The sequence below is a fragment of the Mercenaria mercenaria genome, chromosome 9 (assembly GCF_021730395.1).
Source record: "Mercenaria mercenaria strain notata chromosome 9, MADL_Memer_1, whole genome shotgun sequence".
NCBI classification, from domain to species: domain Eukaryota; kingdom Metazoa; phylum Mollusca; class Bivalvia; order Venerida; family Veneridae; genus Mercenaria; species Mercenaria mercenaria.
The window spans coordinates 75,022,097-75,038,437 of NC_069369.1; the positions used below are offsets into that span (position 1 = coordinate 75,022,097).

General features: G+C 33.1%; 1 protein-coding gene across 1 annotated transcript in view; it reads right to left on the reverse strand.

The window, feature by feature from the left end:
* LOC123546305 (QRFP-like peptide receptor) overlaps positions 1-13,802 on the reverse strand; it is a 37,876-nt gene extending 24,074 nt beyond the window's left edge. Inside the window, exon 1 of the mRNA XM_045332504.2 lies at positions 13,272-13,802. Within this exon, the coding sequence (XP_045188439.2) occupies positions 13,272-13,611 (340 nt within the window). The 5' untranslated portion in view covers positions 13,612-13,802. The remainder of the gene's footprint in view (positions 1-13,271) is intronic.
* Positions 13,803-16,341: the final 2,539 nt, after the last annotated feature.

The window sequence follows — 16,341 nt, forward strand, 5'->3', positions numbered from 1 at the left end:
ATTTTCATCAGTCTTATAATACCCGATGCATGTACTCATATACTCATAAAACTCTTAATTCCATCGTTTATCTGGAGCGTAGAAAAATATCACAGTGCTCCCCTTTCAACTGTACAGTATACGACGGCTAGTACTTGTTAATAGTCTAAAATGAAATTTATTCTTTTAGAATGGAATGGTACACTTTCAGGATTTTTATTCTGTTAAACATTATATATATTACTGTATATCATTATTACGTGCAGATATTATATATGGGCCGTTCCATGACAAAACCTGTAATAGTGTCAAAAATCAAAATTGAGGTAACAAAATATTCATAAAGACCATTCTTTTAAATTTCAAATCTGTCTTTACTATTTCAAGACTTACAATGATTTTAACTAAGTCACCGAAGACATTTAGAGACATGACGTCAAGAAAGTCATGAAAGCAGTATGACGTTGTCGTGCATGGCATGTATTTTTATGTCATATATGCGACAAATTAGGCCTATCACAAACTAAACATCATACAACTGAATATTTAGAAACAGTTTGAAATGATTTTGCTGATAAATAAACTTAACCGTGTATTTTTGGTTTCATAACGAGCCTTTTTATCTATACACCTCTAAATTTTCATGGTGCATGTATAGTTTAGAATTTTGTTTGCCATGACAACGCAAATAACATTGATTTGTTCAATACGATTGCATTCGATTTGCCATAAATAGATGATTTACAAAATACAAGTCTCTAGTTTCTACATGAACATAAGAAAAACAATGATTTTCCAGAATTTTAAACTATTTTTATGCAATAATTATATTATTTCAATAAGGCCACACCAAATTAAAAAGTTGTCCATCGGATTTGCCGATCGTATATTTTCAGAAACACAAATAAAATATTTTTTTTTGTTTTTGACTTGGGCTCGCCCCTTTGAAAAAACTCAAGGCAAAATGTTTTGGTGCGCTATTTTTTACGGACGTAACAGTGTACAAATGCTTATAATTCTAGTCCCAAAATTGTTCTAAAATGTAATTTGATCACAACTGAATACATTTCGTCTATAATATACCAGGGCACTTATATTTAGTTACGTTAAAGTTATTTCCCCGTATGCAGTTACGCCATTTTCTTCCAATGTTTACCAAATTAATTTGCTACTAAAATCGGACTTGTTTCATTTAAAATTGGATGAAAACACACCCTAATTTATTTGATAACACCAATCTACATTATTATTGTAAATGTAAATACATGTTGATGCATTGCTGTTTTCTGTTTTTCGGTTTCCTGTCAGAATGATCAGCATTTTTATACGAAAGTGGGTGGGGTAAGGAATTTACATTGATATGAGTTGTGTTCAGACAAATTTAAAGCTCAAGTATTTTATGCCTCGAGAAGAATAATGTTAATGCACGTTCACCACCATTTCAGACCTTAATTGAGACTTTGTTTCAACAAATTTAAGAAAGTTTAAAGTTAGAACAAAAGGGAGCTGTCCATAAGACAGCGTGCTCGGCTTTTCTCAGTGCTTCACTCTGAATAAGAGCTTTGCCAGTAAAAGGGGAAAAATAGTCAATAGCTTTGAAAATAACAGAGATACTGGACATTATATAAAACTTTTAACAAAAATATGTAAGTTAAAAAGTGGCATAACTCAAAATTCAAATCAGAGTTATGGGGAATGTTTTTCTGGTGTAGACTTATGCACTGTTGTTTAATACATATTTTCTAACAGCATTTACAAACGCATACATAACTTGATTACACTGTACTGTATGCCAGTGTTATTACCTTTACATGTGTTCGCTTTGTTGTGCGTTTACAGGTCAAAATGTACCCAAACCAAAGTGTACCCATGTTTTCTCAATCCTTGGTAAATTATTTCTAATGTAAAAGGGCTATACATTTTATTTTAAGGTTTTTATTACTTAATCGAGAGCCGAAACAAGACAAATATATTTCTTCGCTCTTCGCTCGCTCCTGATTTTCTCGAAAACAAAAACAAATATTTAAATTATTTTTTCGCTCGCCGCCCCAATGTTTTCAGGAAAAAATCCTATGAACAACTTATCAATTTGGTGTGGCCTAATGCAGGTTTGCTCATAGAACGGACCATATATTTACAAAAGCTAATGAAAATCTTACCATTCTAGAAAGTTCAATTGAAAATTTTCTATTCTGCCTCTTAAATATGCATCAGTTGTGGTGAAAATCAGTGGTATCGTCAAATATATTTTAAGACGAACTTAAAAATTTCACTTTTATATTAGTTAAATTTCTAATCATTTTTTTCATATTTAGTATTGTTAGACTTCAGTGCATAGGGTAATGAATATCAATTTAATTTTCTTGTGTTAAATTGCTAATTATTTATGCATATTAATTCCGTTTAAATTTACACAATTGATGACGTGTTTTCGCTTAAATACAAGCGAGCGTCTGTCTGTCGAACTGATTACATGGATATAACATTTACACAGTGTATCTTTGATTTTTAATACAAGTTTAGCACAAGTATTTTTTTTGAAAATACAAATGACTGTAAGCATGTTTATAACGTATTACTGAAACATCAGACTGAAATAGAGTTGGAAATTTTGAAGTGAAAAATGTTTTTTTCAATGAATGAAAAATACAAAATAAAAATGTTTGTTCAAAACAAGAGATAAACATAACCTTAAAAAGAATGTGTTTATTTTATGTACGATCAAACAGCTTTCAAATACGCCATTTTTGTAGGTTCTTCTTGTTACCATAAATAGTAAATCTGCACTCATGGCTGCACCAGTTTTTTAACAAAATATATATATATATAAATTGGAGCGTTGTTTTTATAGTCCCTTCCTACAAATATTTACTGCATTGGTATTAGAAGCTGGGGCTTTAATAAACAGTCAAAATTGTTGACGACCGTCCTCGGAGCACGATGGACGACGCACGACGGCGGACACAGGGTAATCACATCAGCTTACCTTGACCATTTTGTGTAATGTTGAGCTAAAAATAAATGTCGTTCAGCATAAAACATACAGTATTTGAAAAAAAAATGTCGTGCAGAAAAAAGACAGAAATGCGATATTCGAACTTTGACATTTTACAGAAAAAGGTTGAATATCGTGCAGCACGCGCCATACGACAGAAAATTCGACAAAAATTGAATGTTATTCAAAAAACATGGGACATATTTCATTAATACTTTTTGGAATGTCGGGCAGCACACACAAAAAAAGAGATTATTCTGTTAATCTTAGAATGTACTCATTGTATCATTCTGTAAATCTTAGAATGTACTCAATGTAGTGGAATTAAACGTCTACCATTTCAAGTTGTTTTTTTTCTAGCTAAGTGTGGTAGTTAGTTCAACTGAGCACAAAATGCTCATGGCGAGCTATTGTGATCACGCTTTGTCCGTCGTCCGTTCGTCAAGTCGTGCCCGCGAAATGATGGTTAAGTGACTGCATAACGGTACTTTCTCTTTGATGTCATTCATTCCGTTCTGTTTATGTGACCTTTTTCTTTTTATGTGACTGTTAGAACAATAGAGAGAACAATGGGGGTGTCACATAAATACCGTTTCGTTAGAACGTCCGTCCGTCCGTCGTCAACAATTGTGTTTAAATGACATCTCCTCCAAAACCACTGAATGGATTTTGATGAGACTTGGCCTTGATGTTTCTTTGATGGTTCTCTACCAAAGTTGTTCAAATGGTTCCGCTTGGTTGCACATAGGGGCCACAAGAGCTATAAATAGAAAAATCTTCAAACGACATCTCCTCCTAAACGACTGGTCCAATTTTGAAGTAATTTCACAAAAAATGGTCCTTATGCACCCTCTTCGAAGATTGTTCAAATTTTACCGATCCTTAAAAAAACATGGCCACCAGGGGGCGTGGTCACTTTTCCCTATATCTATATAGTGGAAACTTTAAAAATCTTCTTGTGTGAAACTACTGGCCCGAATTTAAAATAATTTATCAAAAATGGTCCTTGTGTGACCCTCTACCAAGATTGTTCAAATTATTTCGATTTGTCAAAAAACATGGCCGCCAGGGCACGTGGTCACTTTTCCCTATATGTATATGGTGGAAATTTAAAAAAAAATCTTCTTGTGTGAAACTGCTGCCCTGATTTTAAAATAATTTATCACAAATGGTCCTTGTGATACCTTCTACCAAGATTGTTCAAATTATTTTGATTCGTCAAAAAACATGGCCACCAGAGGGCGTGGTTACTTTTCCCTATATGTATATAGTAGAAACTTTAAAAATCTTCTTGTGTGAAACTGCTTGCCCGATTTAAATTTTTTTTACACAAATGGTCCTTGTGTGACCCTCTACCAAGATTATTCCAATTATTTCGATTCGTCAAAATACATGGCTGCCAGGAGGCGCGGTCACTTTTCCATATATGTATATGGTGGAAATTTAAAAGTTCTTCTTTTGTGAAACTGCTGCCTTGATTTTACAATAATTTTACACAAATGGTCCTTCTGTGACCCTCTGATTATTTTGATTTGTCAAAAAGCATGGCTGCCAGAGAACGTGGTTACTTTTTCCCTTTATGTATATAGTTGACTTTAAAAATTGTGTGACATGTATATAATATAGGCTAACATAGAAGAAACCTAACTCTGTACTTGTACCATTACATTATACAAATGCACTTGAAGCCTTGTACAGGTGAGCGCTTTAGGGTCAATGACCCTGTTTTTTTTTCAGTGCGAAAGTCGTCATTGACACTTAATTATAATTTATATTGGTGCATATATATTATAAGTGATTACCTTTGAATTCAAAACAGTTAAGAAGACTTTATAATCGTTCAGATTTATTTTTTGCAAGTGAAAAAAAAAAGCAATTTGGAAAAAGTCAGATTTCAAATTTATTTTGCTAACATAATATGTAATGTTATGCGCAATATATTACACCCCTGTATTAAAGTTACAATTTTGTACAAAATTTGACCTGACTGTTTCAAATGTGTAGACAATGTAAGTTGTATATTTATATTTTTACCGTCAAAATGTTACCGACTGTCAACGTTTTTGCATCAAAACGTTTTCAGAATTAATTGTATATATGGGTACAAACACTGAAAGAGGTACCTTGTAAAAAAGGAAATAATGGAGTTATTGACGTTACTATTTTCAAACATATTAATTACTGTGATATATATTGTACTTCACACAGAACTTATATAATCTTGAATTTGAAATAGTTCATTGAAAATACTACAGACTGAGTAATAAAATGCAAAATTTGGATGTAAAAATGGCAACAGGAAGAACCTACAAAATGGCGTATTTATAGCTTACACTAGTAAAGGCAAGTGAAAAAAAATAAATGCAAAGTTATCATAAACCATTGTTTGAGCCTTCGTGCGAAAAGATTTTTCGTCGTGATTCAACAAGGCATAACGGTTTTTTTTTATAAATCTCAGTTTTTATTTCATGGTATATGATATGTGAAAACAAACATTTTAGTCCTGTTTGGCAACATGTAACGTGTAACAGACCCGCGACGCATAACCAAAATGAACATTATATACAAATGTTTGAAATTTCAAGAGGGCTTAGCATGTATCGGTTTGATTGTCTGAAACGTTAAAGAGTAATTTTGCATTATGTTAGATCTTCCATCTTCTTGTTCAGGCGATAACTGGTTAATAATATTCCAAGCGCACGTAATGATCTCAAAATTGATGTGACAGTCATGCGTTCCAAGGGGAATTTTTGTAGATGTTGTCGGGATAATATCGTTCCAATTAATGCCAGAGTACTGTTCTGGCTTGTTTTATTTATACGTAATTGTAAAGGGAAATGCTGATATTAGAATTATAGATAATGATTTGATCGTGCATACGTATAACTTTCTGTTAAATTTTGCGTTAGAGTTTCACATTTTTATCAACACAATGCAGTTTCTCCAAGAAAAAAGGAAGCTTGACGCAATGATGAATAAAAATCTTTGCTGGAATTTTTTATTTATCTCTATTACTGTAATATGATTCTTCCTGTTTGCATAAACAAGAGTCTGTCATGCAGACATCATCTTCAGATCTGACATATTAATAGATGACAATGAAAATATGTGCAGTACAGCATCTTCATTTCGTTCATATAATTTATTTTAGGTGGAACAAGTTCTACATAGTTTAATAATCACTCCTTACTGACGTCATCCATCGACAAGACATTATGAGAGAAGAGGAGCCACTTAAGTGAGTGAGTGAGTTGGGTTTTACGGCGAATCGACACAAAATATATCGCCGAGAAGAAGTCATATTGCAAACGCCAACTGTAAAGCATTAACATTGATGTAAAAATGTAAAGCATACCCAAAAACATCCATGTAAAAATGTAAAGAACACTATGAGTAATGTAAAACATATCTAAAAACATCCATGTAAAAATGTAAAGCATATCTAAAAACAGTTATGTAAAAATGTATATACGTGTGTGTTAAAATATCAGCTGCAAACATAATAATATTGCAAGATGTAAACAAAAATATGAAATGTTAGATTTTTTGATATATTCCTGTCTGCTTTAAAAACGATAAAATATTTCCGACTGAAACGTTTTCAAATAACTCTTTCAAAGATTGAACGTCATAATATGTACCGCGCTGTGTAGCAAAGTCCACACAGTCGATTAGAATATGTTTAATAGTTAGCGGTGTTTGACACGGTACACATTCGGGTTGATCTTCTTTATTCAAAAGATAAGAATGAGTCAAACGGGTATGACCTATTCGACAGCGAGAAAGAACAACTTCCTCCCTGCGAACAGATCTGTTGCTTTGGTGCCATTCCCCTAGAGTAGGTTCGATATCATGAAGTTTATTGAATGAAGCACTGTTCCATGACGATTGCCATTTAGATAAAATGTATTTCTTTATATTGGGCCTAAAATCGGTATGATGTAATTTCAAATTAGATGGAGATAATAAAAGGGATTTCTTTGCTGCAATATCAGCATCCTCGTTTCCATGAATACCAACATGACTAGGAATCCAACAAAATATAATAAACTTTTTAAAAGATAGTTCATGAAACCTGAGAAGAATATTTTGAATGAATGGATTTTCCATATTTCGGTTATGAATTGATTGTAAAACAGAAAGCGAGTGAGAAAAGATAATAATTTTTTCTTCACTATGTAAAGCGCCTTTGAACGTGAAATTGATCATGAAAAGGGCGCTATATAAATCTGGTATAATAATAATAATAATAATTTTTTATATAAAATTTAGAGCTAAATCAATAGCTTTGGCCTCGGCTGAAAATATTGTTGCATTATTTGGCAAACGTAATTTTGATTGATGAAGGAGGCTGACAGCAGCACAGCCAACCTTTGATTCATCTTTTGAACCGTCTGTGTAAATTGGTAAAAAGTCCTTGTAAGTTGATTTGATTTCATGATATTTGGACTTGCATATTTCAGGGTTTGTTTGAAACTTTCTAAAGGCAGTTTACAAATCGAAAAGAACTGTAGGGGTATGAAGGGTCCATGGTGGTGTATCTGGAATTGAATTTTCTTTAATACTATCGAAATCAAAGTCAGTTTCATTCATAGAAGATTTTATGCGAAATCCAAACGGTTTGATTTGTTTTGATTTTTCCTCATATGAATCAGAGTACTTTGGTTTAAAAATAATTTCATGAGCAGGATTGGATTTGTTGGCAGCCACTCTTAAAGCATATTGCAATGAAAGTTTTTCTCGGCGTGTGTAAAGAGATGGTTCGTTTGCTTCAGAATATAAACTTTTAACTGGCGATGTTCGGAATGCACCAAGAGCAATACGAAGACCTTGATTATGGATGGTATCTAACAATCAGTATTTGAAATTACCTTTAAAAGATTCAATGACTTCAGACATTTGGCTTTCAAGTATTTATATGTGGCACAAACGAAAGCTTTTTATCAAAGATAACACCAAGAAATTTTGCTTCATCAACAACGGGTATTTTTGTACCATTTAGAAAAAGTTCAGGGTCACAATGAGGAGCTGTTACAGGAAAGGCCGTACCGGCGACAGTAACCATCAGAACAAATCAACACCCTTTACAATATTTACAAATTTATTTACATAAGATGATTATTAACAATGAATAGATATGAAAAGAAAAAAAACTGATTATAAGAAAGAAAAAAAAAGAAAGTTCAGTATCTCTAGATACAAAAGTTCTTATAGTCCATTCTAATCTGACGTGACACAGGTCTTTAATGTAATTGTGAACTTTAAGTAGCACAAACAAAACATATCTCAAAATCCAGTCCCTTTAAACCGTGAATACGTTGATTCCGTATTGGCTCCCTATGGTGGTAGGTGATTGCATCCCTGAGCTGACTTCAGAGGATAACAAAAATCATCGTCTTTGCGGTTTACGGCACAACCATGGGACGAAAGCTCTGCGCTGGGAATATCACATCCAGGCGAGTGAAGACAAGTGAACCTCGGGCATTGTACTTCCGGGTTATGACATCACCAGGTAAAATCGTCTGGCGGAAGAAGCTAAAATATATAACATATGGTAAGCACCATAGCAAAACAAAAAGTCAGGGCATAAAACTGCTCCTTTGGGTACACCATACCTCCGTAGGCTCCCATAAATAATACGTGCTACTTATACAAAATATATGTGCTACTAAGTTCAAACGTCACATGATTAAAATACGTCACTTATTACTTCCATTATTACCAAAATTAATTACTTACTTAAAAGACTAAAGTTAAAGTATGAAAAAGATATGAAAAGTATATGATGAAACATTATAGATACGGATATGATAAACTGCAGCTATTATTTACAACTACAATTAACAAAATTCAATATAAATCAAACGTTATATGAGAGTTGGCATCCATATAATATCTAATGCCATACACTACAACGGACATTAATTAGATGTGCTATAGACTGGCACACAATTACAAATTACAATAATATATTACAAACATGGCACTAGACTTGCCATATAAATTTATACATAACAATACAATGCAGTAATGGCGTTCCATAATAACGAAATGTTTGACATAAGTTTTTGAAACAAAGTACTTTATAAATATCATGTTACAAATTTCAGTACAAATTTTACATCTTATATAAATGAAACATTTTAGATTCCTCTTTCGAAATAATTTACAAAAGTCTGAAAAATTTAATAAATCATCCTGACATACCGAAACTAGCTAAAATCATATGCCGAAAAGTAAATGTTACAGAATTCTGTAGAATGACCAAAAATTTACCCAAAAAAAAATCGTAATGCAAAAATCATACAAAAATCTAACAAATAAATTTCTTACCTCGATCGAGCATAAATTTCTAGCAAGAAAATAATTCAGACATAGATTCGTCTATAAAGTCGTAAGGTGGTGTGCGCAAGGCATATCTAGTCCAGTCTATTTAAAGGATAATGTCCCGCCAAATACTAAATTTCATAGGATTCACGGCTAAGCCGTGGACTCCGACTATTGTCATTTTCACGGGATTCACGATATAGCCGGGGAATCTAACTACTTTGGCGCGAATTTAAATTGACAATTTGAGGCCCATTATAGTGGTTTTGGGGATAAAAACATAAATTACTGAAGTTTATAAAATATCAACTTTCTTATTACTGAACAGAATTTAATGAAATTTACATGGAAATTTAAGTTATGAAATACAGAAAAATATGAGAGGTATTTCATGCGTGAAATCTGACATTTACCTCAATAACTCAAAAATTTACAAAAAGATGATGCAATACCTGCATTTACACTACAGATAAAATAAGGCCCGTATGTCAATTTGTGACAGGAGCCGCTTAATGTTGAGGGACAAGAGATGAAGTTACTGATACATTTTTCACGTCTTTGATACGACACGGCCTGTGAGCGAACTAACGGCGCGAGGAGATCAGGTAGAAATTGTGGCCTTTTGAGTGTTAAATTAACGAGGCCAATCTATGTTATGACCTAGCAACCTGGTTTTGACCTAGATAATCGAGTTTTAATGATCGTGTGGAAAACACGACTTCTTATAAATGTAGAAACAATGACTTCATCTATTGATCTAGTTTTGACCCTAGGCAACTCAATTTTCAACTTGGCAAAATGTGGCATCTATAGTTTTAACAAGCCTTTTCTATGATTTGAACTAGTGACCTAGCTTAACTCCTCTAGTAATCCTTTTAGACTTACTCTACGATTCATAGAGACTCGATTCTTTAACCCTGTGTTGAACTGAAGCAAGATTATAAGAACCAAATATTTTGACAAACTTTATTGAAACTGAGGTAGAACATGTAGCCTGTAGAGTGTTCACAATATTTTTCTATGATTTAAGCATTGACATAGTCTTTGACCTCAGGTTACTCAACATTAAACTTGACCTACACTTTATACAATCAAAAATTTTGACAGTTTGCAAGATAAATGAAAGTCAAGCGGATAATGTGATATTTAAGTGTTAACAATGTTTTGCTATGATTTGACCAAGTGACCTAGATTATGTCATTTGGTAACCTAGTCAAATCTTTATAAAAAATAGAAAATGTCTAGGACTTACTTTGATCTGAATTAGCGATCTTTGTTTTGACACCATATATCAAAGCTTCGAATAAGACCTAGATTTTATAACGACAAACATTCAGACAAAGATTTAAAAAAATGACACAGAAAGTGCAGCTAGAGTTCCTATGTATTGACCTACAGACCTAGTTTTGACAAAACATACGCCAGAAGACGGACACAGAGGTATAACAATAACTTACCTTGAACTTGTTATTCAGTTCAGCTGAAAATTAAAGTTCAAATGTCGTTTGTCTAATGTCGATTTTAGCACCACTTTCAATCTTTTGAATATGAATAACATATGCCGAGTGCTGCACGACATTCAAAGTAAAAGTTCAAATGTCATACACCCAGCGTTGTTTCTTTTGTGATATTTTTAATACCGTATGTCCAATATTGATTTTAATGCATCTTTTATACGGTATGTCACATGCTGCAAGACAATCATTATTTTCTGTAAAACGTCGAACTTCGCATGTCGTTTGCCCAGTATCGTTTGTCGCATGTCATTCGTTTTTGACTGTCATATACCCTATGCCACGTGATCCATGACATTCAAATTAACCCGTAAAAAGTAAAGTCCAATTTCGATTGTCGTATGTCCAATGTCGTTTTTTTTCTTCACTTCTACGACATTCGAAAATGATTTGAATGTCGTATGTCACGTGCTGTACCACATTCAGATTTATGTGTAAAAATTCAAAATTCAAACATTGTATTTCGAATTTCGATTTTTGAACGACGTTCATTTTTTAATGTCGTTTATCGCGTGCTGAACGACATTCAATATTGTTTTCAAATATCGTATATAGAATACCACGTGATGAACGATATTTAAGAAATAATAAACTTGTTCCTATATTTTATCAGTTAATAAAATATGGGCAGGAGTTAGGATGCGTAGTAATTAAATCACGAGTGCGTAGCACGAGTAATTTAATTATTCGCTACGCACTTGTGGTCCGAACGACTGCTCATATTTTATTAACTGATAAAATTGTTGGAACAGATTTATTATTTCGATTATAACAACGCAAATAACTCGCATTTTACGGTACTACATTTTTAGCGTAATACGTCATTCGGGTCATATGCTGTTACAATTTACCCCCATGGTTAGAAAGTGTTGCATAGCAAATGGAACGTATAGATATTTGTTTTTTTTTTTATCAGAATTTTGAGAAATATTTATAAACTAGTAATCTTGTTTATGAACAGAATCATCAAATTAGGTAGTTGACCCTGTGTTACGAGATAGCAGCTTAACTTTTATACGATGTCACATCATTATGACGTCAAACTTTATGTCATACATTTATCACATCACCGCTGAATCATAATTGAGCTAATGTATTTTGCTCGTAGAGATCAAAACGTGTTTTACGGCCCTACACATAAGTCAGATGACTTTTTATCATAATTATGTTTTTGAAATGTTCTTTTCAACCGTTTGATCCTGGAATAGTTCGTATGTAATGGAACAGAAGTAGCATCTCTTATGTTACAATCTTAGGGGGCAAAATATATCAGCCAATCATATTTTATCAAAGACTAATGTATAGGTGATTTCGCTATATGTTTATATAGCAATTGCTGCGGATCGTGTTAGAATCATTTTTTAATATTGTATGTCGTATCTCGAATGATGACTGCCTAATGCCGTATATCTAGCCAACTTTACACAGCTATTAAATAGTTGAAATTTACTAATTATTCAAACTAAAATCATTGTTCTCTTTATACTGGCTTGTTGTAAGTTAAATACACCCATGGACTTTAAAATGCATTTGTAAAAAATGATCCGAGAAGAATTTCTCAATGCATATATTTATCAAATATGCAAGATAAATAATGGTATTTTTCCTCTGTTAGGAGAAGCTTTAGGCTCAAAGCCAGGTAAGTTTACATTCGGATACACATACTGGTTGCTAGGAATCAAAAGGTTTATTTATACGGTGCATACGCCAATATATGTGACGTAGTTGGACGTAATTTAAAACGGTTACGTGGCGGCGACAAACGCGGAACTTAAGAGCTCCAGTAGGCTGCATGAATCGCCCATACCGAAATAACAGAATGCTGTTTAATGTTATCGCATTTTTGCTTCCTTTGTTAAAAATAATAGCCAATACTGATTTTAATAAAAATGTCTTTAATGTAAAAGAATTCGAGAAATCTTGAAAAGATGTTTAAGTGGTGAACTCGATTTCAACATGCAAGGACATTTAGTTTTTGCAGTGAGCGCTGTAAGTTTTGAATAAAATGAATTACAGCACGAGCTACGTGTACAAATGTGACAATATTCAGACTTCAAGAATCACAAAAGAAAGGGGATAGTCACACAAATTATCAGAATGAAATAATTGCCATAGGTCGATGAGGCGTTTCAGTCATTGAGTGTATCTTTTACTAAATCTGGTATATAAATTTTAAACTTGGAGTCCTTTTCCTGATATGTAAGTTTCTAAAATTAAGTAAACTTATTTCTCCAGGAAGTTATTGATAAAATATTAACTAATTTCTTTTTTCCAAACCTACAGTATTGCGATTGCTTGGTAGGTATAGTTCAATGAAACAAGATGAAAATTAAGACAAAAGATTTGCAATTATAATGGAAAACAAAATCAAATATAGTTAGGATAGAACCAATATCCTATTTTTGCTGTTGTTTCCTTTTTTCTATCATTTTTGTAAATAGATTAGATATGCTTACACATGACTTTTCCAAGAAACCATATGTCCTTCCCAAAGAATTCCAAGAGGCCAGCAGGTTGGCAAATAAGCAACACTAAAACATCAGCAGCACTAAGATTCAGCAAGAACACATTGGTAGGCGTCCGCATCTCACGTACTTTAAGCACCACAGTAATGACTAGAATGTTTCCAAACGTACCTACGATAAATATAATTGCATTCATTAAGCTTATAACTATATAAATATATAATGGAATATACATTCCACTGTCAGTTTGTTTCAAACCATTTCCTGAAGAATTAGATACATTATGTTCAACGAATTTCGTGTCAAGGTAATTATGTTCGTAAGTTTCCATTTGTTGTTTATTTTTTTTTGCAGTTTCAGTAATAATTATCCACAAGGCAAAATTTTATTATTTTATTTTCATATATCTCACATTAGTTTTCTATCAAAACCACTAAGTTTAAGAGCAATTTTCTCCAAATAACGTTATCAGAGTTCGTTGAATATTGCATGAATTAACGTTTCCCGATGAACAAAGACAAACGGCGGAATAACAGCTTCGCATCGTTCGTAGTCTAGTTTTTTGCCAATAAGATTCAGTCGTTCGGAAAGTCAATTTGATAATCCCCTTTCAAAATCAATGTGCAGTTCTGTTGCTTGGTAAATGGAGGATTGGGATTTCTAATATAAAAAGAGTTGATCTAAAAAGGCAAATCAATTGTAACCAAGAAGTAAAGCTACAGTCACACATACGGATGGGATTGGTCTGTGGGAGGATAAGTACGGAGCAGTACGTCTTAGTACGGGAAAAATAGTGAGAAACGGGGAACAAACAAAATAATAGAGGACGCGAATAAGTACGGATAGGTACGGGGTAGTACGTTGAATTACGTTTATCTGCGCCTGGCAACTTGCCTAGCGCTTGGACGGGTCTGCGATGAACTACGTTGAACTATACTTAATTACGGGCAGCCCCGGATAGCTACGTTCAGCTACGTCAAGGTACGTTTCAGTACGGATACTACGTTTTAGTACGTTTAACTACGGATGAATAAGTTTCAACCAAGTTGGACTAAAGTCACGCTCAAATGGCTACGGATCGCTCAAACTTTTGTGCATGTTCAAAAGTTGGAGAAACTTGCAAGTTTGGGATAAGTCTTGAATACGTTTTGACCAAGTGTTGGTACGGATTGATACGGATTACTACTTTGAGGTACGGCTCAAGTACGGATCGATACGGATTACTACGTTTCTATCCGTAACTAGACGTAGCTATCCGCGCCGTAAGTGTGACTGGGGTATAAGACACAACGGAGAATGACATCTCCATTTTCTTTTTTCTCATGTCTAATCAAACAGCAATTTATTGGTGATAGCAAGAAAAAAAGACAGTGACAGTTATTAAAATATCAAGTACTGAAGAATCTGGATATAAGCAATGCAATGACACATATATTGTGACATACTCAGTGCAAATCTCTTACTTTGGTAAATTTGTCCTTTCAGATTAGTAAAACTACAAACATTCTTCGTGAACTTCGCAAAGTGTACATTGCAAAACATTATCAATCAGAGAGATTGTTTAAAAGATTAAACATAAGTAAGAAAATGAAAATCGAACAGTATATGTTAAGGTAGCAGTTATTTAAAAGCAATGGATAGTTTCTTTACCGTTCTTCCCTTAGAGTTCCAGTTCTGATAATGCACGTTTGAACGGTTAGAAAGACAAAATATTGGATGTCCGAATAAAGTTAACGCATAATAATACAAAATAAGGACGAACATGTCAAGCTGAGCACATTCCACAATTTGTTTTGTCGTTATATCATTTTTAAAATGCTATACATTTTCTTTAGTTTAACAAAATGGCTTTTCCAAAATGCCCTTCACTTACTTGTATAAGGTATGTTACTTTTAACCGAAAAGTAAATTACAGACAAAATACACAAGGCACGCTATAAAATCATTTCTTCACATTTTAAATATGATTACTCGGTATCATATACATACATGCATTAACTCTTGAATTACCCGTTTTATTTTGTAAAATGGCATATTAAGCTTACGTCAGGTTGATGCCCACCCGCGAAGAAATAATGCAGTGAGGAGCACCTGCTGTCTTTCCCCACCATCAAAGCAAGAAAGTCGCCATATGACCAATAACTGTGTCGGTGCAACATTAAACCCAACAGAAATAAGAGATATTCAAAACAATGAAACTTGAATACATTACATTTGATCTCTTATCATATATAACACATGTATGCACCATCAAACTGTTTTTTTCTACTATGTGCAGTTTGTCTTATTCAATGGTTGAAACATGCATATCTATTTTGAAATTAATAAATATGTGAAACGAATTACTGAAGAAACACGTTACTCTTACTTATTCCACGAAACATGAACTTAAGGAACGTTATCCTTTATAATACAGTTAAATTATACTTTATGAATTATTAGGATTTATCTATATCTTTTTCATATAGCTTAGATTGGTTTAAACAATATTTATTTTCAGCAGATATACAGCAAACATATATTTACACAAATCAAGGATTGAGTAGAAAGCTAAGCTTATTTAGAAACTCGATCCTTAGCTTAGATTCAGTCATACTTATTAAGTGTTTGTGTTCTATGCAATAAGTAATTTAAAACTGTTTTGAAATAGTTACAGAATGAAATGTGTACAGTGGGCAAATTTTGTATTTACACACATTAAATTATTAGATTGCAAATTGAAAGAATTGCTCTAATTTTAAATGAAGAATTCATATTTCGAATTTTCTCAGAACTCTTCAGCTCGTCATATAGGGTTTCTGACATAACAGTTTCTTCAAAGTGGTCAAGGTTTGTCCGCCTTGAAATTTAAGCAAGAGAAGTATTGTCCTCTACGTCAAATGTCAGCCCGGGAGGTTTTGTCCAGAAGGAGTTTCGTCTTATACCATTTAATAAAGTAACATAGTATTTTCACAACCTTTAAGTAGAAATACATGTTAAGATTTAGCAAACTTTGTAGCATAACAATTTGATGAAAGTATCGCCAAAATAAAAAAAAATGAATTATCTAACCTACTTCTGA